The 26,722-nt window shown below is 36.6% G+C and overlaps 3 protein-coding genes across 7 annotated transcripts; 1 reads left to right on the forward strand and 2 right to left on the reverse strand.

Annotated features, from left to right (window-relative positions):
• Nucleotides 1–332: 332 nt before the first annotated feature.
• On the reverse strand, nucleotides 333–16,445 carry LOC116291869 (uncharacterized). Of its 3 annotated transcripts, none has more exons than XM_031699094.2 (12): nucleotides 16,132–16,445; nucleotides 13,459–13,607; nucleotides 12,604–12,951; nucleotides 11,148–11,216; nucleotides 10,321–10,452; nucleotides 9,723–9,950; nucleotides 8,701–9,169; nucleotides 7,900–8,266; nucleotides 6,559–6,916; nucleotides 3,792–5,082; nucleotides 3,061–3,339; nucleotides 333–2,100 (listed from the first exon to the last, which is right to left on the reverse strand). In XM_031699094.2, the coding sequence occupies exons 1-12, from the start codon at nucleotides 16,264–16,266 to the stop codon at nucleotides 1,819–1,821; spliced, it is 4,107 nt and encodes a 1,368-aa protein (XP_031554954.1). In that variant the 5' UTR covers nucleotides 16,267–16,445; the 3' UTR covers nucleotides 333–1,818. The 3 variants fall into 3 exon arrangements, with proteins under 3 accessions (XP_031554954.1, XP_031554956.1, XP_031554955.1); XM_031699096.2 differs by lacking the exon at nucleotides 16,132–16,445 and adding an exon at nucleotides 15,400–15,531; XM_031699095.2 differs by lacking the exon at nucleotides 11,148–11,216.
• A 148-nt stretch (nucleotides 16,446–16,593) lies between these two features.
• Nucleotides 16,594–23,403, forward strand: LOC116291880 (deoxycytidylate deaminase). Of its 3 annotated transcripts, XR_016121581.1 has the most exons (5): nucleotides 16,594–17,148; nucleotides 17,974–18,187; nucleotides 18,919–19,037; nucleotides 20,079–20,179; nucleotides 23,346–23,403. XR_016121581.1 is itself a non-coding variant. In XM_031699110.2 (4 exons), exons 1-3 carry the CDS (start codon nucleotides 16,794–16,796, stop codon nucleotides 19,010–19,012), a joined length of 663 nt encoding a protein of 220 aa, XP_031554970.1. In that variant the 5' UTR covers nucleotides 16,594–16,793; the 3' UTR covers nucleotides 19,013–19,037; nucleotides 20,079–21,021. The 3 variants fall into 3 exon arrangements, 2 of the variants coding, with proteins under 2 accessions (XP_031554970.1, XP_031554969.1); XM_031699110.2 differs by lacking the exon at nucleotides 23,346–23,403 and having other exon boundaries at nucleotides 20,079–21,021; XM_031699109.2 differs by lacking the exons at nucleotides 20,079–20,179; nucleotides 23,346–23,403 and having other exon boundaries at nucleotides 18,919–20,017.
• Nucleotides 21,015–23,512, reverse strand: LOC116291881 (uncharacterized). Its single transcript, XM_089039297.1, has 5 exons — nucleotides 23,371–23,512; nucleotides 23,173–23,265; nucleotides 22,321–22,390; nucleotides 21,580–21,730; nucleotides 21,015–21,374 (listed from the first exon to the last, which is right to left on the reverse strand). Exons 1-5 carry the CDS (start codon nucleotides 23,440–23,442, stop codon nucleotides 21,191–21,193), a joined length of 570 nt encoding a protein of 189 aa, XP_088895423.1. The 5' UTR covers nucleotides 23,443–23,512; the 3' UTR covers nucleotides 21,015–21,190.
• Between the last annotated feature and the right edge of the window lie 3,210 nt (nucleotides 23,513–26,722).

A 26,722-nucleotide genomic window follows, 5' to 3' on the forward strand; every position in this document is an offset into this window, starting at 1 on the left:
ACTTCGATGATATAACCTTCTCGAACCCGACGTTTTTTCAATTAGATGTATACCAACAAGGTAATATCAAAAAATATCATTCTATACATTCAAAACAGTAAAATAACTACACCAATTCTGCTTTGAAAATATTTTTTTTCTCTGTTATTTTATGACATATTCTTGCAGTTAGGTGTAAAAGAAAAAATATTTTTAAAAAAACTTTGCCCTTCAGACTTTCGTGTCTTCACCATTTAATTTTAAGAAAACGATTATACAATGATCTATTTTAAAATGGATGCTCAAAATATACATTTCTAAATATACTTTAAGAAATATAACAATTCACCATATAATTTAAAAAAATAAGAATTTTATATCATTGTTGTTTTATATAGAACAGATATTGCAGGAGCAGGATTTGACGTAATTGTTGTCCATGGCATCGTCATCGTATTTCTTGCCATTCGATTAGTTTGGAGAATGTCTTTTTTATTTAGACTAAGAGTTTTGCAATTCACCGCATTTAATAGACCTCGGGCGTAATGTTTTCACATTTCAGACCAGGTGTCATTCCCTTGAGAAAAATATTCTTTTTGGAGATGTGTCCACATTATTTCATGTGTCTTTTCATACTTAAACGTTAAACAAAGAAGTAATACTCAAGGTAATGACACGTGGTCTGAAATGGGAAAACATTATGCCCACGATGAAAAACTCTATTTCAAATTGTCACTGATCACGACCTTACTTACTAAAGAAAACTTCAAGAACATAATCTTAGAAAGGCTTGCTAAATTTCTAGTTTTTAAAACCTCTACTTTTCTAAGAAAAATCGAATAAATGATATACCCAATATCTAAGCTTGTCCTCGGCAGAACCTTATAGGCCAAGAAAGTATAGATAAAGCCAAAATTTCTTATTTAAATAATAAAGATGATAATTTAAACGCAATAATATTTCCCGCGACAATTATTGTTACTCAGTTTTTTACTACTAGCGGGTAACTTCTTGTCAGATAACTAGTATAAAAATCTAGCGAAGTGGTGGAGTTTTCATATAAAAATGAAGAAAACTTCACTCCTCTCTAAAGTTCTAATTGTCAGGTTTTCAATCTGTATTAATAAAAATAATATTCACACTACTAAAAATGATAATTTTTTTGAAATAAAAACTTTTGTTATCTACGCTGAATCTCAAGAGAACCAGACGAGACTAGGACAAAAATCCAATAAATCCTGTATGCTAGGTATTTTTATATATAAGTGAGGAAGGTCAGAATGGAGGGGCTAATAGTTTGGATTCACTGGGCTAAAAAGGACCAGTCAATAGACATCGTACAGACAAAATAGGCCTTGTTCAATATTTTCAAATTCAGACTTAATTGAGAGGATTTGATTACGAACGTGGTCTATCGCCACTTGTCTTGCCAAACGCCTCTTAGGCTACCCCAATTACAGAGGTCTTTTTATGCCCTCTTTTCTGGTCTCCTCGACCAGCCTGCCGCTCACCCCAAACTGAAAGCACTGAGAAATACAACCTCTGCTAGCAGTCTATCTTTGGCCTATGCTATTGACCGGTCACATCAACTAGTCACGTGTTAATTAGTCCAATTATGAGAACATGAAGTCATTTCATGGTCCCTTGGTCCAATTGTGGCTGTTCATCATGTCTGGTCATTGTCTTCTTAGTAGGGAGTCCTCTAAATTCTATTCTAGTCCCGGAATTTCACACGTCTACTGGAATTCCAGCTCCCACTAGGAAAATTGTCTTAAGCCAAAGTTATTTCTAATCTCTTCCTGGATTTTCATGCGTCATCCTGCAACATACTTCACAGAGTCAATAGTTACACAGACTAAGCGTATTCCAGTCAATGGACGTGGTAGTCAGTGCATTTAACCGTTCTTCGCCCATCTTCACTTTGTCTTTTATTTCAGCATGCATCAGTGCAAGTTGGGTCTTCATATCGATGTAGTACTGGAAGTCAGCGAATTCGTCTTCATTCAAATAATTTTCTAAGAATTTGGAAACTACTTCTCCTCGTTTGTCGTTAACTTCCTTTATTTTGCAAGCTTCCTGATATTGAGCTTTCACATGTTCGATTTTATCCAGTAAAATATCCTTTAAAATGTAATAAAAAGAAAAAATTGATCAGTAAATAAATGGGAAAAAAGTAGCCTCCTAGGCAGAAATCCTTAGGCTTGTAGTTTTCTGTCAAAACGCTGCGTTACGACGTGACGGCCCTAAGTATGACCAAACGTCTGCGTTGTAAGCTAAGGAAACAGGATTTTGATTCATTGACCCAATTTCTTAAGGCTCGCCCTTACAAACGACGGCTCAAAGTTTCTTTTTGAGATCATTTCTGCATCAATATTTCAGTCAATATTTATTTTTTCGTCAATATTTTTATTTATTTATTTATTTTTTCATAAGATTTTGTAGTAAATGATTTTTATATTAGTAATTTTCTTTTCATTTTATTCCATTTCGATTTTACCCTTTAACATTTATAATATAGATAGATTCCTGTTTAAACAGTTATCGTAGATAATTTGGCTGTGAAGTTTGACGGCGTCGTGTTCATTGGGCGGCGTTTCGACGTTGCTGAAGTATATTATTTTACGGTCAACTGCGTCGCTGCGTCGTCCGCGTGAGCGTGGTGTCGCTTACCCTGCGAGCAGAGGTTTTTTTTCTGACCCTCCGTGGCTGTTTTCTCCCCGACAGCCAGCTCCACGGAGGGTCAGGAAAAATACCTCTGCTCGCAGGGTAGGTGTCGCTGAGCTTCACAGCATTTAAATTTATATATAGTTCATTTTAATCTTGATGTAATGTTTTATTATACTATAGTCAATTTTTCTAATAAGTTCGTGTTGATAGTTGTTATTACATATATTTTATATTTTTAAATTTGTAAATATTAGTAGTTTTATATTGAGGGCCACAAGTTTATTAGTGTAGTACACTATTTAGTGCCACCCTCATTAAATAAAGTTATTATTATTATTATTATTATTACTATTATTATTATTATTATTATTATTATTAGATCAGCTAGAGTGGTAAAAAGAAAAGATTCCTCACCCTTTGTTGTCTGTCTGCTTCCTCTGACATGTCCAGTTCTTGTAAAGTATTTTCATATCGGTGCATTCTTTGAGTCAGTGACAGTAATAATAGTACGATCTTGTTAAGTTCTCCGGTAAAGCGTTGGTATTTTGATAATTCTGACGGTGTGGTCTTGCCTTCGAGTTGTGTAGCTACTTTCTCTCCTAACTTTTCATTTTCTTCTATCTCGTCGCTTATCTCATTCATCTGAGTTTTAAGGTCTTCGATCTTCTTTCTCATACTTTCAATTAACTGCCCCTTAATTTAAAAAAACATAAATACAGTTACATACTGATATAGCTATTTATCATATAATTATCCATAAAATACGTATATTTCTCCTTTTCGAAAAACTGATATTTTCACATGTTATTTTCACACGTGAAAATATCGTTACCATGTGTATTTAAGCTGCGCTCACTCGTAAGAGATCTTTTCAACACTCGAAGATAAATTTCGTATCTCCGCGCGCCCATGTAATATCCTCTATATAATGTAATAATTATAATGAAATAAAAATTGGGGATTTTTTAATGACTCCTAAGCTTTTTTTCTACTTTTCTTTTTCCTCTCCTCTTCTTTTTCTTTTTTCTTTCTGCCCCCATATCATTCTCGTATTATTACCATACTACCGGTTAAAAAAATGCTCATAGTCTTCCAGGACTTTCTTTGTCAGGATCACTAAACAGCTTCTTTTAGGATCCACATACCTTTTCCTTATCCAGAGCTTCCAGCTTTGGGCTGACCATACTTCCTGGTCTGCTGCTTGATGGTGTCGATAAACTAGATCCAGAGAATGGACTGGTATTGCCAGCCATGTCATTATCAGGACTGCTACCGTCATCAGCCTCCTGGGTATTGGAGGTGGGGGTAGATGTAATCACGAGGGGAGGAGGGGGTGGGGATTTAGTGGTACCGCCATGCTCTGACCTGGAAGTCTCGAATGAAATATCAGTGCTTTTTTCCAGGGATCCGTATTCGTTTTCGTACAAATTTGAATCCTCATCAGGTTTGCTTTCTGTTTTAATGAAATCGATGTCTTCTGGACTTTCTCTGTCATTCTCATAACGTAGTTCATAATTCCTGGTATTTTTCTCTTTTAAAACTTCCATATCCCCCTCGTATCTGAATGGTTTTTCGATTCCATACTTATAAGGTTCGTCTTCCTTCGATTTCTCTTTTCGTTGAGGACTTTTTTCAGCAATAGCCTTCTTAGTAACAGTCTTCTCTTCGTCAGCCTTTTCCTCCGAATAGGATAATTTCTTCTTTTCCGATGGGATATCTCCCCAACGAGGGGTTTCTAATTTTTGAATCGTATGTTCAACCGCCTTGACTTCAATAAATTTTCGCTCTCTGTCCTTAGAAACAATCTCTGCTCTCAATGGACTTTCTAACATCTCCCTAGGGGGAGTAGGGAGAGGTAGATCGTCATGTGACGTTTCAAAATCTAACGGTGGGGGTGGGGGAGGAAGCAAATCATCGTCAGTTAAACCCAAGAAAACGTCATCATCCCCCACTGAATAAACCGGTGTCTTGTGACTTCTTCGTTGATGAATGACAAAATTATTGTTTGATTCGTCCAATTTCTTTGATGAAATATTCGATTCCTTATTATCCTCTAATCTCTTAAACATTTCCTCCATAAGAACCTCTTTTTCCTGTAAACTTGTTGATTGGGTTCGAGTGATTTCTTCCAAGATTGGGCTGCCTTCATCCTTAGCTATAGATGCGCTTGAACTCTTCGGAATGGTCTCATCTTTGATATTGCAACTTATGCGAGCCGAGAGCTTCATCGGAGATTCCGATTTCTCTAATTCCTTGACCATTGAAGTAACCTTTATCGGCACAAACCCTGCCTCCGTCTCGTTCGATTTTACGGTAGAAACCTGCTCCCTATGTTTTGATGCCGCTACAACTTCGGGTGAAGCATGATGGTGTTTTTCCGGCGATGCGGCCATGCGTTCGGGCGCCGAGGCTTCAGCTTTTGTGTCCTTCGGCGACCTAGAAATAGATATTAAATTCATTAGACCTTTGACTCCAAAACTTTAAAAATAACTCGGAAAAAATAGCTTATACTAAAGTAGAGTACATGAAGAAAAAAAGCAGTTCGTTTACAAATAGAAAGAACAAGTTAAAATGTTGTGATTGCCAAAATAACTAAAGAAGATACAATTACAGACCAGATCTGACCCACGACAAAATCATTGAATGTTACCAAAGCTCAATAAAAAAATGCAATCTGGCATAAAACTGAAAAAAATGTCTCGTATATTCCGTTTTTTTGTAACTAGTAATGAGTAATATAACATTGAAGCAGAGCTACCCCATAGTGCGATCCAAAGTAAACAGTTCAAGAATCACCTTATATTCGACTCAGATCCAAGAACACGCACTAATTCGCCATTCGACGCAATACACGTTTGCAAACGAACAGAATCTCAAAAGCCCGTCGTCTCAGACATGGTAATTATGCAACGATTGACAGATAAATGGCTTCCTTTTACCCCTACAAGTACTAAAGGCAAAATACTTGGGATGTTTCAACGAGAGATGAGACTCGAGTGTCCAAGGTTAAATATTTGTCAGTGTTAATCAAATTTGGGGCATCAATCAACAAGCAATCAGTTTAGTGGGGATTAAGTATCAGGGCAACAGAAGGGTTTCGTGCGAGCTGAGGGTCAGAGCAGAGTCTCTCCTCTTCTCTCTTCATTAGGCGAAATTATTAACAACGGATAAGACACTCAGGGAATCAGAACCGTAGCTTTCAAAAAGAAAATGAAGGCATTGTAAATTCCACAGTGCATATTTTTTGTCTTATTCTGAGTTTGTTTCCGAAAAGAAGGCAACGATCGAACTCATCAACAAATGAGTCGGCTCAAAAAATTAACGTTCACGATGCCTTACTGATTGAAACGAAAGGGGGCGGAGGGGGTGTCCCTCGTATCCATCCCGCTATTTTCAACTAGAAATATTAATATTAAGAAATAATAAATAAACAAATAATAAATAGCATTTTTAAAAGAAGTTTCCACGGAGTGGCTCTTCTTGCACTGGATCCCAATTGCAATATTTTTTTTTTTTTTTACAATATTTTTTTAAAACATTTATATTTAGAAGTTGATTTTTGAGAAGGGCCGGGATGAAAAACCGGAAAACCCGGAGAAAAACCCCACAAAGTACAGGAGAGAACCATCAAGCAAGGCTACTCAACACGGGTCGAATCGAACCCAGGTCGCTTTGACGAGTGATGAGCGCTCTCACCGCTATAGCTATGCCCCCCGTACTTCCCTGAAGATAAAGGGAAAGGGAATGGGAGAGATGGGAAGGGGAGGGAAGGGAATGGGAGGGAAGGGAATGGAAGAGGGAAAAAAACAACAAAGGAAAGGAAAGTGGAATGTAGTGGAAATTTGTGATAGAATAAGAAACCATGCTATGCTATGCTATGCTATGCTATGGTATTAGTTGTAAAAGACTTACTTTCGATCAGAATGGCTGTAAGTATTATCCCATGAACGCTGTTTTGGATGGTTTGATCGCGGCCTCAGCTGAGACACTTCAGGCTCCTCGAGTAGATTCGGATGCGATGAACTTTTTTCGAAGGTTTGAATTCTAGTTTTAACTGAGGTGGGTTCACTGTTTGCTTCGTTGTCTTTCATCAGCCTCTGTAAAATCTGTGTGTCTTCAATACGGTTCGATAGGGATTGTGCTTCTTCCTGAAGACTCCAGGGTTTTACTTGATGTGGTTGAGTTGAGGGTTTTTCTTGAGTTAGTTGAGTTGAGGGTTGTTTTTCTTGTACAGGCCGAACTCCCGCTCGTGCGCTTTGCGGTCTCACGGCTGTATAAAAAAAAAGAAAAAAAAAAAGAAGAAGGATAAAATTTATAAAAACTTTATAATAACACCACATCCCACTTGGCTCAGTTGATCGCACACCGGAATATTGTGCGGGAGGCTGAGTTTTCAAGCATCGACCTGCACTAAAATATCTGAGTGGAAGGTGCTGCCCTTGCTCTGAATATATCCGCCATGATTCGGATAATCACGTAAAATAAGGGTCCCGTCTCATTCAGAGAAGTTAAAAACAGGGGGCCACAGGTTTTAGTGCCTGTCCCGTGTCACCCTCTCTAAATAAAATCCATTTATTTCTTTATCTTATTTTAAAAACTACATAGTGGTGAATAAATGTTAATCTAAAAGTTATATTTAATAGTTTTATACAGCAAACCATTATAAAAAAATTTGTTAGTCGTTGATTGATCAAAGAAAAAATACAAAAATTATGTCTCAAACACTCCTATACCAGCTACCGAGGGAGAGAGGGGTGTTTAAACTACCCTATAAACCAATCGAAAAGTTAGGGTGCAGGCCATTAATATGACCTTGTTTATTAAAAACTGAAATAGTGCAAGACAATTTGAGTGTATACCATATATCCGTGAAAATAAAGAAATTGTACAAATCGCTGCAAAGTTTTGTAGGTCTAAGGTCTACTGAACTTACTAATTTGTGCAATTTCTTACAAAGTCACGAATTTATGGTATGCACCCTAACATAATATATTTGAGAAGTTATTTTGCAGACCGCAATGTCGACATTTACTGTAAACAGGAATTTTGTGATGAAAACGTCGGATTGAATTTAAACCGTGACAGCGACCTTTGATGCAGGAATGTTTAGTCTAATTTTGGTAAATTTGAATTCCGAGACATGTCTGCTCGGGTTGGCCTTTATCCCTAACTAATAAAAGGGTTCACCTTAAGTCTGAAAAAAAAGCATACATAACACAAAGTTTAAAGAACGTTAAAGAACTTCAAACTTACCTTCGAACGTGGCCACCGGCGGTTGGAGCTCAAGGAAAGTGCTCCGATGAATTTTAGGTTTGGAGAAAGTATCCTCTGAGGTTGAAGACGATGTGGACGTCCTGATAGATGTTACGACAACAGACGAATTAAACTTCGAACCAGTTTGACCGGTTTTGGAGGGCTGTTCGACTGGAGAATTTCCCCATTGACCGTGTTTGTCGGCTGGTTCCTGGGAATGCCAGGATTGTCTATTTGCATCCTTACTTGGTAAGGTTTGAAGCTCGTTGCCATGGTGATCAATAGGCCACGATTTTGATGACATGTGGTTTGGAATTTCATTCCGAACGCTACTTTTGAACGCTTCTCGTGTTGTACCAGAGCTGGCCTGGAATTAATAGGTGTATTTAAAAGTCAATGAGAAGACTCATCACAAGCTATACTGTATTTTCAGGCCCTTGAACAAAACATTTTGCGCACCGTTCGCCGGCATGTGCCATTAACCTAGACTCGTAAAAAATGTCCTATGTCTGGTAATGAAAGATGTATTGGCTCCCAATTTAGCTTTCGGCACCATAGAAAATGAAAAGCCAGGCTGAATCTCGGAAATTTAAATTAACAAAATGTAATGCTACTAATCAATCGAACTAAATTGTTTTGAAAAATCCTTGTTTATAGTATGTCCTAAAGATATCTATCATTTCGAATGAGTTTTGCAAGACTTCAGTTTTTAGTCCAGCAAATAAAGTTTTCACTTTATTTAAGCAAAACGAGCGACATGAGGAAGTTTTCAGTGAAAAAAAAGCACAACCTTTTACTTACTGTATGAGGATGCATTCTTTTCCCTCTCGTGGAGCGAAAGGAACTAAGTATCTTCGACGCACTGCGCCGTGGAGGTGGGGCAGGACCCTGACGTCGATCAAAGCTACCAACAGTATCCAAACTAGACGTACTGCTAACCATTGATATAGGTCCTAAAGACTTCCGTGAGAGTCGTACTTCTAACGGCTGTTTCTCTTCTTGGATGGTCGTTACTAACCGTGAGGAAGATTCCATGTCAACTGGTAGAGAAATAGTAGATGACTGCCAGCTGTCAGCTGCTGCAAGACCTGGACGTGCCTTCTCTTTGAGTAAATCTGAGGAGCTGTATCTGGCAGGAGGAAGAGGAGCTTGGAACGCAGTGATTTGGGAATGGTCCTTGGACTTTACAGCAGTGGTACCAAATACTACACCATAAGAAGGACGTCCACTGAAGCTCTTACTTCTTGAAAAATTAGATTTGTTGTGCGCCCTGGAAAGTAGTTTTAGGATCAACAAAATGCAATATGATGATGTTGGACAACATAATGGGAATCATGCATAATAATGAACACTGGAGTGATTACAAAAGCAGTGCTTGATATATAACTGATGGTGATAATATCGCTGATGGTGATAATATCGCTGATGTTGATGCAGTAGTAGAGATTATTCCAGCAGTTACCACACAATTACTATTATATTAGCATTGCTCTCTTTGGTCTCTTCATCACTTCCCCACTTGATCTGAAGCTAATCGTATGGCTTCCATGCCATATGGTTACTGGTTTGACTCTTAGTTTGTTGGAATCTAACGCTTAATGCTTAAGCCAGGCTTTCACTGACTAGTGACACACAGCGTGATTACATTTTAGTGAAAACCTGGCCTAAGAAGCCAAAAAAACATTAATACACAAAATCTTGTGAATGATATAAACATACTGCATTTACACATCAGCATTGACCCTTTTAAATTCATTTTTTTTCCATGTGCAAAAACACTAGACTACAGAGATACAGAGGGTATACAATATGTATGTACTTACGGCATATTAGGCACATCAATGTGTTTATCTCCTTCGACATGCTCATTGCCTTCCTCAAACTTTGAGCGCACATTTTTTACCGAGACATTTTCCTCGAGAGTTATGTTCTGCTTATCATTTCTTAGCCAACGATCCACCCAGTCATCACCAGCGTTGTGTACTTCTGGCTCTATTAAACGTTGTCGTCTTGGACTGTGCTTAGCTGGAGAGATTCTGCTTTGCTGTCTGCTGTTAATGTAAGTAAATCAAGAGCAAAGAAAATAAATAATAAACTGATACAGGAGAGAATTGATAGAAAGGGAGGTGAAGAAAATGAAACAATAAAATGCAAGGAAAAAGGAGAAATAACTTTAGATAAAAGAGCTGGAATGAGAAAAGGAGAAGAAAATGAAAGAAAGAAAAAATAGAAAGGAAGGAAGGAAGGAAGGAAGGAAGGAAGGAAGGAAGGAAGGGCAGAAAAAGAAAGAAAATAAAATATAAAAGGAAAGAAAGGAAAGGAAAAAGAAAGAAAAGGAATAAAAAAGGAGTGGAATGGAAAGATAAGAGAACAATAAGTGGAAAAGGTTAGTTGCTCTCTCTCAAAAAATAGAGGTCTTACCCATCATCCTTTGGACTACTGAATGTTGAACTTGATGATGATATATTGGCACTTCTTATTTTGACCTTCTGAATATGGTCAGGTGATGTATATGTACGTTTATGAAATAGATTCTCTGGTAAGCTTTGTCCACTAATAATAAAAAGATTGGATAAAATAATGATTAATGTCTTTAAAACAATGAGAATTTTTCATTACACACCAATATGCAATTTTCATTTCTTATCACCACAATAATCAATTGTTTGACAAAAATATTATTATGGAGCACATTAAACTTAAAATGAAAAGGTCTAATGACTGTATTTTAAAAGTAATTTTTTTATTAAATGTTTTAAGATTTATCTTTTAAATTAAAATTCTTTTACTATTTTATTGTTATTCAGTAACATATTTAGCAACATATCTAAGATGAGTCCCTTGAACCATGGACATCTCAAAGTTCAATCTGTTTTCTCAAACTTTTAAGGCTATGTCCTGTGGACTTAAGTCGCTACGATTAATTGTAGCCTGGATATCTTGAACCCTTAAAGAACTTAAAATAATGGCCAGACATCCGACAATGACCCGCCAAAACTGGGACTTTTGCAGTCAAATCTCTGCCTTACTGATCATTTTGACCAGTAATGTTTAGCCAGAAATAAGGTATGACTAAGCTTAAACTAATTTGGCCTGCGATCATGACTGGCAGCTGATTAGTCGTTATTTTAAGCCCTATGTTATCTTAAAAATTTCATCATGGTCCTTGGTTCATGATAAGAACTCCACTGTAGTCACAGATGCATCATTCAATGTTAAAGAAATAATTAAGAATAAAACATGTTTACCGATGTTCACTCCAAGACTTTGCCCTTGAGTGCAATGAGTTTGTCACTTGTCTGTTTATAGGTGGAATGCTGAATACAGAAAATTGGTCCTATTACAATTTATCATGAAATAATTATATTTAATGTTCAACAGTAAAACCTTTCTAGTATAAAACAAAAGGTTTAGTCGTATCATAAGGGCTTGCATTTGAATAGTTTAATCATAGATGTTTTACAGTGCAACTGTCAACTGCAAAATAAAATAAATTACGGTCAAAATGAAATTTGGAACCAACATGAAAATATAACGTGAAAAAGCAAGTGTTTTTAAGTTTTAAAAATATTATAGCTAGTTTATGGTACAAAATAATAATATGAGTATATAATATTTTATATTGAGTGACTGCTATGAGCAGATTAAGTATAAGCAATACAATCGCAATATCAAATGAAGTTATATGTTGAATTTTTATGTTTAAATTATCCATGCAGGGTTCTGTATGTACTGTACATGCATGTCAAAACGAAACATTTAGCAGTAAGGTTTAGACAATTAATTTCATGCAAGTCTATAGAATCATGTTATGGAAATGTCAGAAATATGCAATAAGAATTAACTGCAGATCATGAATTTGTTCTAAAAGCACTTGCAACCTAAGCAAAATGATTTGCAGTAAGGTTTTAAAACATATCATGCAAGTCTATAGAATCATTTTATGGAAATGTCAGAAATATGCAATATAAAGTGCAGATCATAACCTTGTGGCAAAGGCACCTGCAACGTAAGGATTATTAAGGTAAGGAGGTAGATACTATACTTCTGTATCATGAGAATTATTCATAACTAGTGTCATATTATATACCAATTGGACATGCATAGGTGTGTCGAATAGAACAAGTGAATAACTAGGAAATTTTATACTACCAAAAACACGAAATCTGGAGAGCACCAAATGGTCACTTGACATTAGTTTTCTGTGGTGTTTTAATGACACATGACCTCCACGTGACCATTGGGAGCTCTCCAAATGCCCATGAGTAAACCGAGATTCAAAGCATGGCCTATTGATCTATTGGAGTTGATAACACTTGAATGATTTTGGTAGTAAAACACCATTTATTGTAAAAAAAACTTTGCAAATGTACTTGCAATGTTAGTTCTTTTCTTGGGGTACCCTGCAAGCAGGAAGCAAGAGGAAAGAACCTCTGCAGGCACCTGCAAATTATCATGTTGGGCATGCCCAGCATGACATATGTATATGCCATGTTGTTTGTTGTTAAGTGCCAGCTGGTCATCACCAGCCAAAGTACACTTTTGTTATGCTCAAAATGATGTATGTGTAAACTGTTTTTTTAATCCAATAGCCAATGCAGAGGTCCTTTTCCTCTTGTATCCTAGCAGGGTAGAAAAGGGCCTCTGCTGGCAGGATATTCTTGGAGTAAAAGCAAAGAAAATCAAGAGAATTGATGAATTTACCTGTTTTGGTTTTCTTTATCCTGAGGGCTTATTCTGCCATTTGTAACACTAGACTTTGCACCCCTGTTCCTGTCCAGTGCCTCATCACTACCCACTATACTCCCTTGGTTTCTATAGCTTTCAAGCAGATCCTCATTAGAGGCACTTAATTCAGTATCAACATGTGTCGTCCAGCTAGCACCATCTTTAGAATGTAGTGCTATCCTTTTATACATATATGGATCTACAGAATATGTTTTATAAAAATCATTTGTCTCTACAGCAACTTCTAATGCTGTTTTGTATAGGTTTGGTAGAGGATGATTGTTATTTGTCCTTCCTTGGAAACCATTTTGTTTTGAATTCTCCCTGGAAAAAAAGGTGTACAATTATTTTTTAACCAGTTCAGAAAGCTTTAGTCTATAATTCAAAAACCACCATTGATTGCAAGAGTCTTATAAAGAAAATGATATAATAAACAGTTATATGATAAATTTTTCTCGTTTTTTTATTTTGTACAATAGCTAGGAAGCACTTGTCCCACTCTGAGATTGAGATTTCATTTAAAAAACACCTGAAACACTTTAAAATATGGAGCATCCAGCATTTGCTTATAAAATATTGTACCAGGATTTCAAATAGTATTGTTTTCATAGAAATAAATATTCAAATTTTCTTTCTCAAAAAAAAACATTACCTCAGTCTTAATTTACACTGGAAAGAGAATTCACCATCTTATACTAGAAAGCCATTGAAATAATAGTCTACAAAAACATTTTAAGATTTGCTATAATGTTGCAGATGCATACACAAATATCTAAGAAATAACTTAGGAATGTGAAAAACATCAAGAACTGAAGTCAGAATAGGACATACCTTTTTATTGTTAGATTAAGGCTCTGCCTTGAACACCTGACTTGTTCTATAGCCTCTGCCCTGGCAGAACATTCCATGTTATTAATAGCAACCACTTCATCTCCAACTTGCAGTCCTTTACTCTTGTCTGCTTTTCCTCCTGGAGTTATCTGGTTAAAAAAATATATATACAGCTCTTTTAAACTTTGGCAAAGGAATAAATGACAATTTGGCAGGTATTTTCATATGTAGTCTCAAAAAATCATGAAAAACCCTCAAGATTAAGATAGCTAATACCGTATTTATCATTAACAGGTATGAGCTAATTAATAATCAACAAAGAATAAGAAAAACTAGTATGATTCGAATGAAAGGTAATTTAATGTTTTGAATTCTTACTTGTTACCATGGTAATTTAGTGCCTGGTAACCAGTGACACAAATGACATGTTAATATCAACATTGGTTATCAAGATATTCAAGATAGTAAGCCATAGACTGATTATAATCTGATAATCAGAGAAATACAAGAATGCATATTCCCACATACCTAAAATATTTTCTTAAATTAATGATATCATAGAAGAAAAATATCCAATATTTTTCTAGAGCTATTTAGTATTGTTTTCTCCATCTTAATCTTTTGAAACAAAAAATAAAAATTCAATAACAAATGCAAAATAAAAGTTTATAGAATAACTTGTCACATCATCGGATGAGCAATTTTGAAATTGGTTATAAATATGACATATGAAATGTGATATAAATACCATTCACTTCAAGACTGACATTTTGCATTCCTAGAATGAAAAAGTCATTTCTCTTCTTGGCATGCTACATTTGCACAAGAAATGGTCATTTATTTATTTATTTTGTCATGACACCTGGTAAAACTCTTTTTCAAAAATTATGAACAAAAGCCAAGCAAAAAAAAGTCTGTTTGTTAAAAAAAACCTTTGTTTCACATACAGTCTACAGTAGCTTTCTTCTGTAAATTTTAAGCTTATATTGTATAATATAGAATATTAGCTTATCAATTTGTGGATATTATAAACCATAGATATAAAAAAAGTTTATGTATTTGTTTTACCATTTTCTGGTTAAATTATATCACTTTATAATCAAATTATAGGGAGAACTCAAATAAGCAGTCGCATTAGTTATACATATTTGGATTTTTTTGTTTTGAGGTTTCATCATTAATCTTGTTTGATTTTGAAAGGTTGGGAATGGCATGTTGAGGGTCGCTTTCACATGAAAGGTATAGAATGTTATCTCTAACCTTTTAGACCACAAGATGATATAGGTCCAAACATTGAGGACAGTTCTACTTTAGCAATTGAATGATTTACATAGAAAATTATCCCAACTATGAGACATCCAACGCTATCATCAATAAGCATTTTGCCCTTTTTTCATTTACTAGGTAATTAAAATCACTGGTTTTAAAGAATATCACTTCCAAGCTGAATTACATTGGCTTGAATCCACATACAGGAAAAATAACTATTACCTCACAATATGATGTACGCTTCACTAAATTTGTTATTTCAAATTTGAATTCGAAAGGGGTTACATGGTTGGCAAAAGAGGCAAGGCTATCGAGATGTTTGCATTTTAGTGGCTTTCTCTCGTGATCGAATGGTAAAAGCCTATTTATTAGTGCTGAAATGGATCACATTCCATACATACCTGGCGGATAACTGGTGTATAAACTTAAAATACGTCCCATGCAAAGTACATTTCTAAAACCACGTTTAAACACTAATTAAAGCAACCATGCGAAAAGCTTGACTGAAACAAGTCAATGAAAACCTTCCCAAACAAATCGAGATGAAGTTCTCGAGAAGCAGTAAAATGACTTTAAAGTTGAAGTATTTTCTCGATATCTGGAGAGTTATCATAGAGTGCGCTCAAGTCTGTAAATAAACGATGTAAATATGAGACAGCAATGTTGTTTTACCTAGAGATAATCCCTTTCGTCTTGATATACTGACTACAAACCAACGCCAATGGAGGTCAATAGAAGACTCTAGCAAATGATTCGATGTTTATGTCGTTTCCTTATTCGAGAAGGTTGCTCCGAATGAGACCCAAGAGAATCGAGTGCAAGGCTCAAATTTCGTTTTGTTTTGGTAAGCGACGAAAGAAAACCTTTAGTGAACACCGAACGAGTGACAAAATCCAGACATTCAAGATGAATGTATTTCGCCAAAAATAATCAGAAAATTAACACCGGGATCTTTCTGCTATTAAATCCGAGATAAATTTGAGATTTCCAAGTCGAAAAATCCAGGGACTGGTAAGAAGTATCGGAAGTGGTTTGGTGAGAAAAATGCTTTTCGCCGACAAAATTATTCACCTTAGGTGGCTGCTAGTTGCTTTATTTCCTTGCTTCTTATTTCAATGTCAACAAAAATATCGTGAAAATCTTGAATAGTGTTATATAGGGGTTACCACTCCGCCCTCGATTTAATTCAAGGCGAGACTTAACGGACAGCAGAAATATCAACTATTTTAATTTACAGACGAGTTAAAACACCGCTGTTACTAGCCGGGCCAAAACGATTGAACCTGAATACACGCATAGCTAAACTTTTCGAAGCTTAGGATTGCACAGAATTCTTAGGAAAGTGGATATCCTAACAAACGTATGTCGTAGTCTTGGTACTGGAGGATAAAATGGAGCACAAACCTTTGAGATACAGAGCCTTGAATTGAATTCTCGTCCTCCATGGAGAGTAAACCCCCAAGGCGAACCTCCGGTAAGATGGACATTGAATGTACCCTTGTCATTGATGTTCTCTCTTGACAACAACGTCTCCATCATACTTCAAATACTACCAAAACAGCCTTTAAACTCAAGGAGTCCATGACGACGAATTAAGGAAATAACCAGTGGGGGTTTTACCCCAAATCGATCCAAAACAAAGTTTCTTAAAACTGCGAAAATTATGTACATGCTAATACAGCTTTTGGTTGCTGGCCTCAGAACACCATAATTCTTCACACCCTACGTCACAACGAGGCAAGCAACCGCTGTACGGTGGTCCAAATAACAAACGTTCCTATTGGTTTAGAAACAATGACTAAATATATAAACCAATAGAAATGTTTGTTAGATTATTCAATATTTTTATTAAAATGCTCGAATATTCGAATGATGGAGAGTTGAGTTTATTTGACAGAATGATGTTTTTATTCGTTGGAGAATAACAATAGGTGAATGCAGAAGATAGGAGAATTTTCTTTGAGACATCGTCAATCATAAATTAATTCTGTTTATTTCTTTGCCGATCTTATTGAAATTCCTACGTCATAAGTTTACGCGGGAAAGTTGGTTACTTCGACAATAAAATGGCGACTGGATGGAGAAAGTCTGCCATGAAACGAAAAATATCAGCAAATGGCCTTCCTTTTGGAGAAGACTCCTCTCCAAATGATCATTCAAAAGTAAAGGAGAAATTGCCAAAGAAGAGTAGGGTTTCAAAAAGGACTGATTACCTTCCATGGGACGATTATTTCATGGCTGTAGCGTTCTTGTCAGCACAGCGAAGCAAGGACCCTTCTTCCCAAGTAGGCGCTTGTATAGTTAACTCAGAGAAGAAGATAGTTGGGATTGGTTATAATGGAATGCCCAACGGGTGCTGCGATGATGAATTGCCTTGGGACAGAGAAGCTGAAAATGAATTGGACACCAAATATCCTTATGGTATGAAATAAATGACTTTGTCTGTACTTAACATTAGAAGGGAAGGGGTTTAAAACCGGAGTGTTTTAACCAGCCTTTCCCCCTTTCCCCTCTGAAACTTTCCCATTGTCAAAATAATAGTCACAGTGATGGTGAATAAAGCAACGGGTGGTCGAAAGAATGGTGCATTGTGTTGCAAATGTATTTTCAGTTGAGCACGCCGCTGCTGCTGATGGATATATATATGGAATATATATGGAATATATATGGAATATATATGGAATATATATGGAATATATATATGGAATATATATGTACGTATGACATGTATGTGTGGAATATGTGAATATAGATATTATGCACATACATAAACATACGTATATATTCGTAACTTATTTGGAACTAAGTTGATGTGCAACTTTGTACAAAACGCCAAATAAAATATGTCTGTCTGTCTGTCTGTCTGTCTGGAGTTAGGATTTTGGCTAGGGGGGAGGGGGGGGGGGCTTGAACTGCTGATATCAAATTAGGACTGTTCATTTCTGAAGTACTAGTAATAGGGCTTTCATTTACTAGCACATGGGGGGGGAGGGGGTGGGGGTTGGCAAAATTACATGGATTGTGAACCAAAAACCTCAAACCCTCCCCCCTCCCCCTCCCTCTCCCCATCCCCCTCCCCTAGATCGACTGCTAATCTTAACTTGGTTCCTTAAGAAGAGGCAAAGGAATGGAGGGAATGGATAATATGAGAGAAATAACAAATAAAGCAACAACTTGTTGATTGAGGATAACCCAACTTCAAGTGGTATGTTAACATATTTTTCATATTATTCTTTTTCCTTGTAGTCTGTCATGCAGAGATGAATGCTATTCTCAATAAGAATTCAACAGATGTCAAAGGTTGCTCTATGTATGTAGCCCTCTTCCCATGCAATGAGTGCACAAAGATTGTGATTCAAGCTGGCTTGAAAGAAATTGTGTATGTCTCAGACAAGTATCATGACAAGCCAGCCATGGTAGCTTCTAGGAGGATGTTGGACATGGCTGGTATTAAATACAGGTAAAAGAATTATTAATATATTTGGTTTTAGAAGACAGGGTGGATCCAGGAATAAGAGAAATGGGGGGCTGGAAAACTAGGCATAAGAGGAACATCTATGACTAACCAAAATAAAAGGGGGTGCCGCAGCCCCTTAAACCCATCCTTAAATCTGCCCTTGATTTTAGAGGGAGTAGTTGTCAGAAAAAATTAGGTGAACTCTATCTGAATCTGGCTCATTTGATTGGTTTTTTTTTCAAGTTTCTTTATAATTTTGGGGTCTGCCAATCATTCATGAGTAGGATGAGTGAATAGAATCATTAATTCACTCTTGTGCATGTGCTTCAGAGATTTACTTTAGTCTCTTTAGGCTGTTGAATGATTCTTTTGATCTTATGTTATTCCATGTGATTGCTGGTAAGGACTTTTCTACATTTAAGTGTGATGCGGCTAACTGTGACCACCCAACTAATTTTTTTTACTTGTTAGCCAATCAGACATGGAGAATTTGTGCACTTGCATGTGAAGTCCCTCAGCATGACTGTAAATATTTAAAATTATTTAGTACTCTTTGCAACAAAAACTTTTAAAAAATGGGTAAGAATTTGCCTAGATGATACCTAGATTGGTCTCTTTTCTGGCTACCCCTGGACACTTTTGTAAGAAGTCTTTTAATTGATGGAAAAAATAAAAGTTGGGGGCCATGGCTAGACACATTGCACTGTAAATTATTATTATTTTATTCTTTACAGACAATTTACACCTTCAAAACACAATATTGTGGTAGATTTTACTTCAATTGATGGAACAAAATCTAAAAGCTTCAGCTCAGTGGCTTCACCTTGAGCCATTAGTACAGAGTGGAGAAGTGGTAAATAATAATTGTACTGAAGCCAATCCATATTTTATTGTAAACAATTACATGATAATGGTTGATTTCATTTCATTGTTATTTCTTGCTGTGTTTCCTTTTAACAAGACACACTCTAAACTTGGAAAAATAGAAGGCAAATCCAAAATTCCAAGTTTAGAGTGTAGATGGTTTTTGTACCATGAACATGATACTGTCTTTTGCAGTTGCATTTAGTGACTACGAATAATAAAGTTTAGGTTGGAGCTGCCTCGCATGATCAACTAGTGTGGCATCTCCAACCTAGACTTGAAACTTTCATTCATAGTCACTGAATGGAACTGGAATATTTATTTCCATTCTTACTTTCGATATCACAATGAGTTATAATAAGATGAAGAATAACTGATGCGTTATCACTGTTGCAGCAGTCTTTTCAGTAGAACTAAAATCTTGTCCCATTTACTACAAGCATAAACAGACCATTTTTTTCTTCTTTCAAAGGACAGTAAAAAACTGAAACAGTTTATAATTAAGTAATTAATAGAAATATAGAAATATGTCAAGGATGTTTCTTAACCAGAAATCAGAAGTATTAGTTTTGTCTCTGTTATCTTGTTGTTAGAAAGTCAATTGTGATTGGCTAAAAAGAACAATAGAACATTGTTGGAATATTTCCAAGTGCCCACGGTTTTTCGGTTAGCGCTGTAAAATCTGAGATATTCTTTTAATTCGTTGAGCTAATGGGACATAGCAATGGCAACGAAGAGGAGTGCGACCTACGAATAGTGCTGGAGGATAGATTTACTTTTTGCTTTCATTACTTTTATCCAGTCTAACCAACAAAGCTAAGCATTGATGTACACAAAATGAAAGAAGTGGTAAAATATTTGTGTTGTTTGGAAATAGACTTTATTCTGTTGCTTTCATTAAAATATCATGATTAAATATCATTTTATCTTAAAATTGTCAGTGGCAATGTTTCTCCTTTTGATTTTGTTTACTAAATAAAGCAAAGAGAATAAAAGAAAATGTTTTATCATTGTGTTTGAATTTTTGTAGGATTTCCGAGTTTCAAGTGGTGAACGGAAGTTGTCGGTTTTTACACAACGTGGGTTGCCTGTGTTGTTTGCTCTCCCTTTCTTCCGCGATCTCCAACTCAGGTAGTCAATGAAATGGAAGACAGCTCGTGATATAATATGATAGGAACAGAAACGTATGGCTTCCATTAAAACGAAAATCGTCGTATAGAGGCTTTGCAAATCACACGATGGCAGCCATGACAGGAGGCAGGAACGATTGAATCTAGTCTTATCCAATTTAAACGAGAAAGAATTCAGTTTCCCAGGGAAGAATGACTTTATTGTTGTGCCTCCTGTCATGGCTGCCATCACGTGATGGTGCAAAGCCTCTATATATAATATTTGTTTTTGAAAGAATGATATGATTCAAAAGAACTATAAGGTCTATAAGTGCCTTAGTTTTTTCTTTCTTTTTGCAGCATCTTATTTGAGCTCCGTTAATATCTTTTTTACCTATAGTTAATAAAGCCTTTGAAACAAGAAAAAAGGCGCATTAGATTTTGCGAAGACTTTTGATTCCATCAACCTGTTAACCAAGCTGGTGCACTATTGGCTTGGTTCGCTGACTACCTCGGCAATCACAGACAACGTGGTGTTATTGACGGTCCAACTCTAGACTGCGAGCAGTCCCACTTTTCCCTCCAGACTTAGTAAAGACGAGTTTGGTTCTATGATGGATCTATTGTCCGGTAAAATCACAGTACTAAAGGTGCTGTGGTGCAGAGATGCTGAAAAGTTAATTTCTAAGCTTTTCTATATCTATCATTATCATTTTCTTGCTTATTCGAATTTTTGTCTTTATTTGTTTGTGATTGTGGTAACAGTTGTAGTTTGGTTCCTTGCAGTTGTTAAATGTTTTGTTTGTTAGGCTACATAACACACCACCCTTCATGTAAAACACAAAACAATCACAAAATCAGTCTCGATATTTATTAATTTAGGGATTACATTCATTATTTATAATAACAATTGATACGTTGATTAGGATAGACTTAATTAACAATTATAAATTATCTTTTAGATTCGTTTTAACCTAGCAATTCTTTTCATTCATCTTTGTCTTTGAGCCGGTATGACTTTTTCATTGCAAGGTTATTGCAGAAATGCTCCAAGGAACGTGTGCTCCATTCCTGACCACAGATTGCTGTCATACGCAAGTCTGCAGGATATTTTGTCTCCTTTGTTCAGTTTCAAGGACAGTCCAGTGTAATAGGTACCACTTGTTGGAATACCCGATGTGCCAGCCAAGGCAACTTGTCGGTTATTTACGATTATCCTTGTTGGGGGAAAAAGCACAAAAAGTGTTTAAAAAATATTTTATCCTTATTACATCCATCCTTTCCTCATGCATCCAGTCAGCAAATCAGTTGGACAGTTAGTCAAACGGTACGTCAGTGGGTCAGTTGGTAACTCAGTGGGTCGGTCAGTAAGTTCGTGGTTAATTTTGTCACACAAGCAAAGAATGTAACTATGAGACCTACCCATGTCTACCTGCTTTGTTAGGTTGGGTGTAGTACACCTGACAGTACACAAAGTAGATACCCGCCACTGGTACGGTAATCTGGCCATTGGCGTACATCATACCACCTGATACGTGACCATTTGCACCAGAAGCATTCCAGATGTCGATGTCTGGTAAAGCATCAATTACGTTTATTTAGTGATAGACTGCGAGCAGTTACAATTTTCCTTCCACACTCGGTAAAGAGGAGTTTTTAGGAGACCGGGGATTAGGATTCTTTGGGACGCTCGGAGACTGGAGCCGAGTAGGCGGGAAGAGGGGACAGAGGAAAAGCTACTCCAATCTCTGCGAGACCACAGGAATTCCTAAGTTCGTTATTCTAAAGAGTCTTTACTGAGTTTGAAGTCTAGTATCCCGTATCACCCTCGCCGTCTAATTCAGTAGCAATCAAAATGATTCGTATCAAAATTATAAATAGCGACCTAAAATGCACGGTATGCATCCAAGCAATAAACTGCATTCTATATTTACTCGAAAAAGGTGAATAGCAGTAATTTTTCGAGGAAACTGATTAAAAGAACAAACGTGTTTTAACACTAAAAGCCCTAGTGCTATATGAGGCTAATGTGATAGCGATGAAACATGCCAAGTTGGTCGACGTTTTTGGTGGAAAAGTTCAGAGAAAAATAAAAATCTGCGATAATTGTTTCCCCCTTTCACTTCCGCAAATTGCACCATAGCTTGTCGTTGGAAGACGTACCTTTGTTGGCAACAAAAGGGATACTCTTGTGCGTAGTGCCGTCCAAATGAATTGATGGTTTACCCAAAGTCTGTTGAGAAAGAATGAGGAAAAACATATCTAAGACAAAATTGTGTCCGTTTTGATGAACTCAAAATCAACGAAGATAAAATCAGTGCATTAAGTAAGACAGAATAGAGATTAGCTCAATAAGCGCATGTGGCTACTGCCATAGGAAATTATTGTATAAGAAAGGAATGGAGGAAGTTGGTAGCTGACTATTGAGATATATGAAGGATATATAGGTAATTAAATTAGCGTTATTGATTTTATGAATTTTGGGGCTTAAATTAACATTGGTAATGGGAAATGTATGTTTTGTTTTATGTGTTTGTGTGTGTTGTAAGATATTATTTGAAAAAGCAATGATACGATAGGAGAACAACAACTTTATTTCCGAAGTTTATGGATTGAGAAATTTTGGGCTTCCTGTGGTGCTGATGACATAATGGCTTCGCCTCTATGCCTCTACGAGGCAGTGGCCACAAAAATTATCTAATAAAACTGAAATTAGGACTTTCTTCAGTAAAAATTATATAGTATTTGCTGGCATGTTTAAAAAAAAAAAGAACTCAACTTAGAAATACGATAATTGGCACTTATTATTTTATTTAACATCTCATCTACATTGTTTGTTCAGTTAACATGTTAAAACACGATTTCCTGTTTTTTGTCTATATATTTTTTTCCAGCGAGAAATTTTCCTCTCATTGTGAGGATTTGCTGTTTTTTCTGATTTTGATATTGCTATGAGCTATCTATCCACAACACAAAAAGCGTGTACTAATATGTTAGAGTCTTAGTAATACATACCTCAAAGCAAACATCTCTTCCATCCCTTCCATTTACTCCGTCTCGTCCATCCCTGCCATTTCGTCCATCTCTACCCTTACAATAACTGATACACTGAGAACGAATAAAAAAGCGCTCATTATACATTAAGAAAATATATTTCTAATTGATTTTCACCTCTTTTTGTATTCAAGGATACTTTCAAGTGCTCAACCTCACCTGCCCATCTCCCATCGGGAGAACAGTCATCGAAGCTAAACACAAAAAAGCAAGAAATTTGATGGCTGTCATTGTTTTCCTCGCTTTCGAGATGCTTCAAAGAGGAAAGAAATTGAAATCGTTCAGTGCTTTGAAAATGATGTGCTTTTTCCTCTGATGTCTGGCAACGACTGGTGACGTGGGCTGAGGGGATCACTCAGTAATGCTGACAAAGCTCTTGTTTCCATTCCTTATCGTCCTTGTCTGGCAATGACTGGTGACGTGGGCTGAGGAGACCACTCAGTGATGCTGACAAAGCTCTTGTTTCCATTCCTTATCGTCCTTGAACTCCAAGGTTTGAAAATTTCAGTTTTTACTGAACCAAGTTGAAACTAATATGAATTGGTGGGGGGGGGGGGGGGGGGGGAGGGGGGAGGGAATCTCATCTGGATACGATGGGGTTCGAACCCACCTACAGAAATTCGAAAATAAAAAATCGATTCCACTGTGCCATACCCCCGAGACATCCGCAGAGCTGAGGCGGCGTATGGACTTCGGACCTGACAGCGATTAAATCCTTCTGCCCTTGGGTGTGTGAATTACGCAAGAAAATGTTCTAGCCGAAGCATCAGGGGAGAGACCAGCCAGCCCCCAGACCATATCGGCTAATCCCTTGCATCTCTGCCACGCACGGAATCGGTTGAATAGTGTAGTCTATTCGGTGCGTTGTTTTCACGGCTATTATTATGCTGATTCACCTGGAACCGTGGTCCCATGAAAAACTGACTTGGGCTTCCATATCATTACAAAATGTCAAGTCCGGCTGAGCAAAGTTAGAAGCTGGATGGGTGAACTAAAAACTATGCCTACTAAAAACAAGTGCAAGTTTCTTATTTTTAACTTTTAATAGATTAAAAACCTTTTAAGTTTACGTTGAAATGAAAAATCGTGAAAAAATAAGAACTTCCTTGTATTTAATCCGTGACTAGCAGTCTGTAATAATGAGTAATTGTTCTACTACTGTAAGTACCACGGAGAGAATCGTTCGTATCCTGTGCCTAGCTAGGGAAGACAAGTAAGTCAAGCTATTCTAAAACTGAATCCCAAACGGCAAACTTATCGAGTGCAGAACTCTGGCTAATGCCAAAGATGAGGAAGTAGGGACCATCCAGCAAACTTCTTATTAACTTTTACCCAGACACCTTTGCTTTTGGCAACAATGACAAGTTAGGGTTTCAAGGAAATATTATGACCATTGCCACCAGCTCCATTATAAACAGGATAAAAGAAGTGGTGACTTGTAAAAGTAATTTTCATAGATGCTTAAATTAAAATAACTCGATTTCAGTTTGAATTATTTTTTACGAATTTCGAGAAATATGTGATAGCTGTATCAACAATAACAAAAAATTAACACTAACAGAAATCAAATGATCAAACTCATAAAAAAGTATTTAAGTTAACTTCAAATATCTGTGTATAAATAGTGTATAACAGTGTATGACACTTGCTGTAGGGCTTTAGCGAAAAAAAACACGAATTTATTCGAATCGTCATTATAAAATTTAGTCCATATAATATAATAAGTGTGCAAAAAATCTTGTTTAACTTATATACGTCCACAGCGCGAGTAATAGCCGTTTCAATTCAAGTACCCGTACGCTCTCAAAACTGAGTCCATCCACCTTGAATATTAATTATTTATTATAAATAGATGTTTATGCTGAATTGAAGAAGAAATGTCACAGAATGGGATGGATTATTTTTCATTAATTGCAGACAGGCAACAGATGGAAATGATGAACACCTGCTAGACAACTATTATGCATCTCTTCTAGACGCAAGGCCATGGGATGATAACCCCTTTTGCAAAGAAGACAATAGTGATGAAGAGGAACTTCAAGACACTACCCTCAGCACATCTTTAGCCGCAGAGAACAAAGAAGAAAAACATATCAAACATATACTTGATGATTTGGCTGCAGCACTCACTTTTAAGTCTGAGTGACGAAGTCGACAGACAACTTCCAAAGGTGCAAATGAAGCAGATGTTTGCTTCTGGTAGGTTAACCTCATTCAACGTGAATGAAATGCAAGAGGTGTGCCAGAAATTGATGGTTGATGAAACCACTCCCAAATGCTTTGTGCAACATCTTGAGTTTCTTTAATTGAAAGCTCAAAAAAGGATATCTGAACGAAACACCCTTCCAAACATTAACTGGAAAGATGAACGCCAAGTCAAAGCTTTGACAACAAAACAACTAAAGATCTACCTCAAGCAGAACAATCAAAGTGTATTAAAAGGAAATAAAGCGGCGCTGGTAGCACGTGCCCTTAATTTTGCTCTTGCTGAAACACCTAGGAATGAAAGAATTAATTCCAGTGATAGTAGTACAGAATTCCTGTCCAGTGATTCCGAATACGACTGATTCTTCTGAAAACTGCTCTGATGTGGAATCAGATGACTCTGAAATGGACGGTTTTGTTGATTATTTTTATCAGTATTATTTGTTTCAGACGAGGACATCGAACAAGTATACACAGGTATGCACATAAAGACATTTCTAATTGAAGGATGGTAATTATTGGGGAGGCTTCAACGTTATTTTTAACATAAAAGAAGGGGGTAAGAACTAAAAATTTTCTTTTTAATGGGGGGTACTGCCTAATCTTTTGCTTGATATATCTCATTTTTCAGCCCCCCCCCCCCCCCCCCCCCCTAATCATTGCACAGTCCCTTACAAGGCTATGGAGAAATTGACTTTGAGGGCTCTATCTAATTCTTTTTCTACTGGTTTATTGTTTCCATTGAATTTTCCCCAAATAGATGTATTGTTTACATCTATTATCGTTGGAGGTATAGTATTTCTCTAACATCCAGTATAGTATTACGTAGAAATCTGCGAGCAGAGTTTTTTTTTCTGACCCTCCGTGGGACCACGGCGGAGGGTCAGAAAAAAACCTCTGCTCGCAGGGTATGAGGAAGCTGTCCTAGCAGCAAAAAACCAACAGGCTAGCAAATATATATATGGTCAATACTCCTTCATCCATTCGTGAGGAAGCTGTCCTAGCAGCAAAAAACGAACGGTTTTCAATGAACTTCATGGGCAATAGCTTGTCTTGGTTATAAACTATTCATGGTTCATCTACTCGGGCAGTATTTTCTGCACTAACAAGCGAAGATCCAAGGAGAACAGGGTTTCAAGTGTCAGAATTACGATTAGCGATAGTAAACAAATGCATTCAACGTAACTCGTTATTCTCTTGAACTTGACAATATAGATATTCTTATAGCCTATATTTCTGTGACTTCAAAGTCTACTCACAAAGGAACATGAGGTACATAGCCAATATTTATTTTAAGATTCTATTT

The sequence above is a fragment of the Actinia tenebrosa genome, unplaced genomic scaffold, assembly GCF_029948245.1.
Source record: "Actinia tenebrosa isolate PJP-AT-01 unplaced genomic scaffold, QUT_ActTen_1.0 PGA_scaffold6__47_contigs__length_16458017, whole genome shotgun sequence".
Taxonomy (NCBI): Eukaryota; Metazoa; Cnidaria; class Anthozoa; order Actiniaria; family Actiniidae; genus Actinia; species Actinia tenebrosa.

Coding starts and splice junctions, on each gene's coding strand:
- LOC116291869 (XM_031699094.2), bottom strand. CDS start 16,266: ATGATGGAGACGTTGTTGTCAAGAGAGAACATCAATGACAAGGGTACA. Junction 5,083..6,558: donor TACAGCCATTCTGATCGAAA/GTAAGTCTTTTA, acceptor ATCTATTTCTAG/GTCGCCGAAGGACACAAAAG. Junction 2,101..3,060: donor AAGCAGACAGACAACAAAGG/GTGAGGAATCTT, acceptor TACATTTTAAAG/GATATTTTACTGGATAAAAT.
- LOC116291880 (XM_031699110.2), top strand. CDS start 16,794: ATGGCGACTGGATGGAGAAAGTCTGCCATGAAACGAAAAATATCAGCA. Junction 17,149..17,973: donor GGACACCAAATATCCTTATG/GTATGAAATAAA, acceptor TTTTCCTTGTAG/TCTGTCATGCAGAGATGAAT. Junction 18,188..18,918: donor ATGGCTGGTATTAAATACAG/GTAAAAGAATTA, acceptor TATTCTTTACAG/ACAATTTACACCTTCAAAAC.
- LOC116291881 (XM_089039297.1), bottom strand. CDS start 23,442: ATGACAGCCATCAAATTTCTTGCTTTTTTGTGTTTAGCTTCGATGACT. Junction 23,266..23,370: donor TCCCGATGGGAGATGGGCAG/GTGAGGTTGAGC, acceptor ATTCGTTCTCAG/TGTATCAGTTATTGTAAGGG. Junction 22,391..23,172: donor GAAGAGATGTTTGCTTTGAG/GTATGTATTACT, acceptor CTTTCTCAACAG/ACTTTGGGTAAACCATCAAT.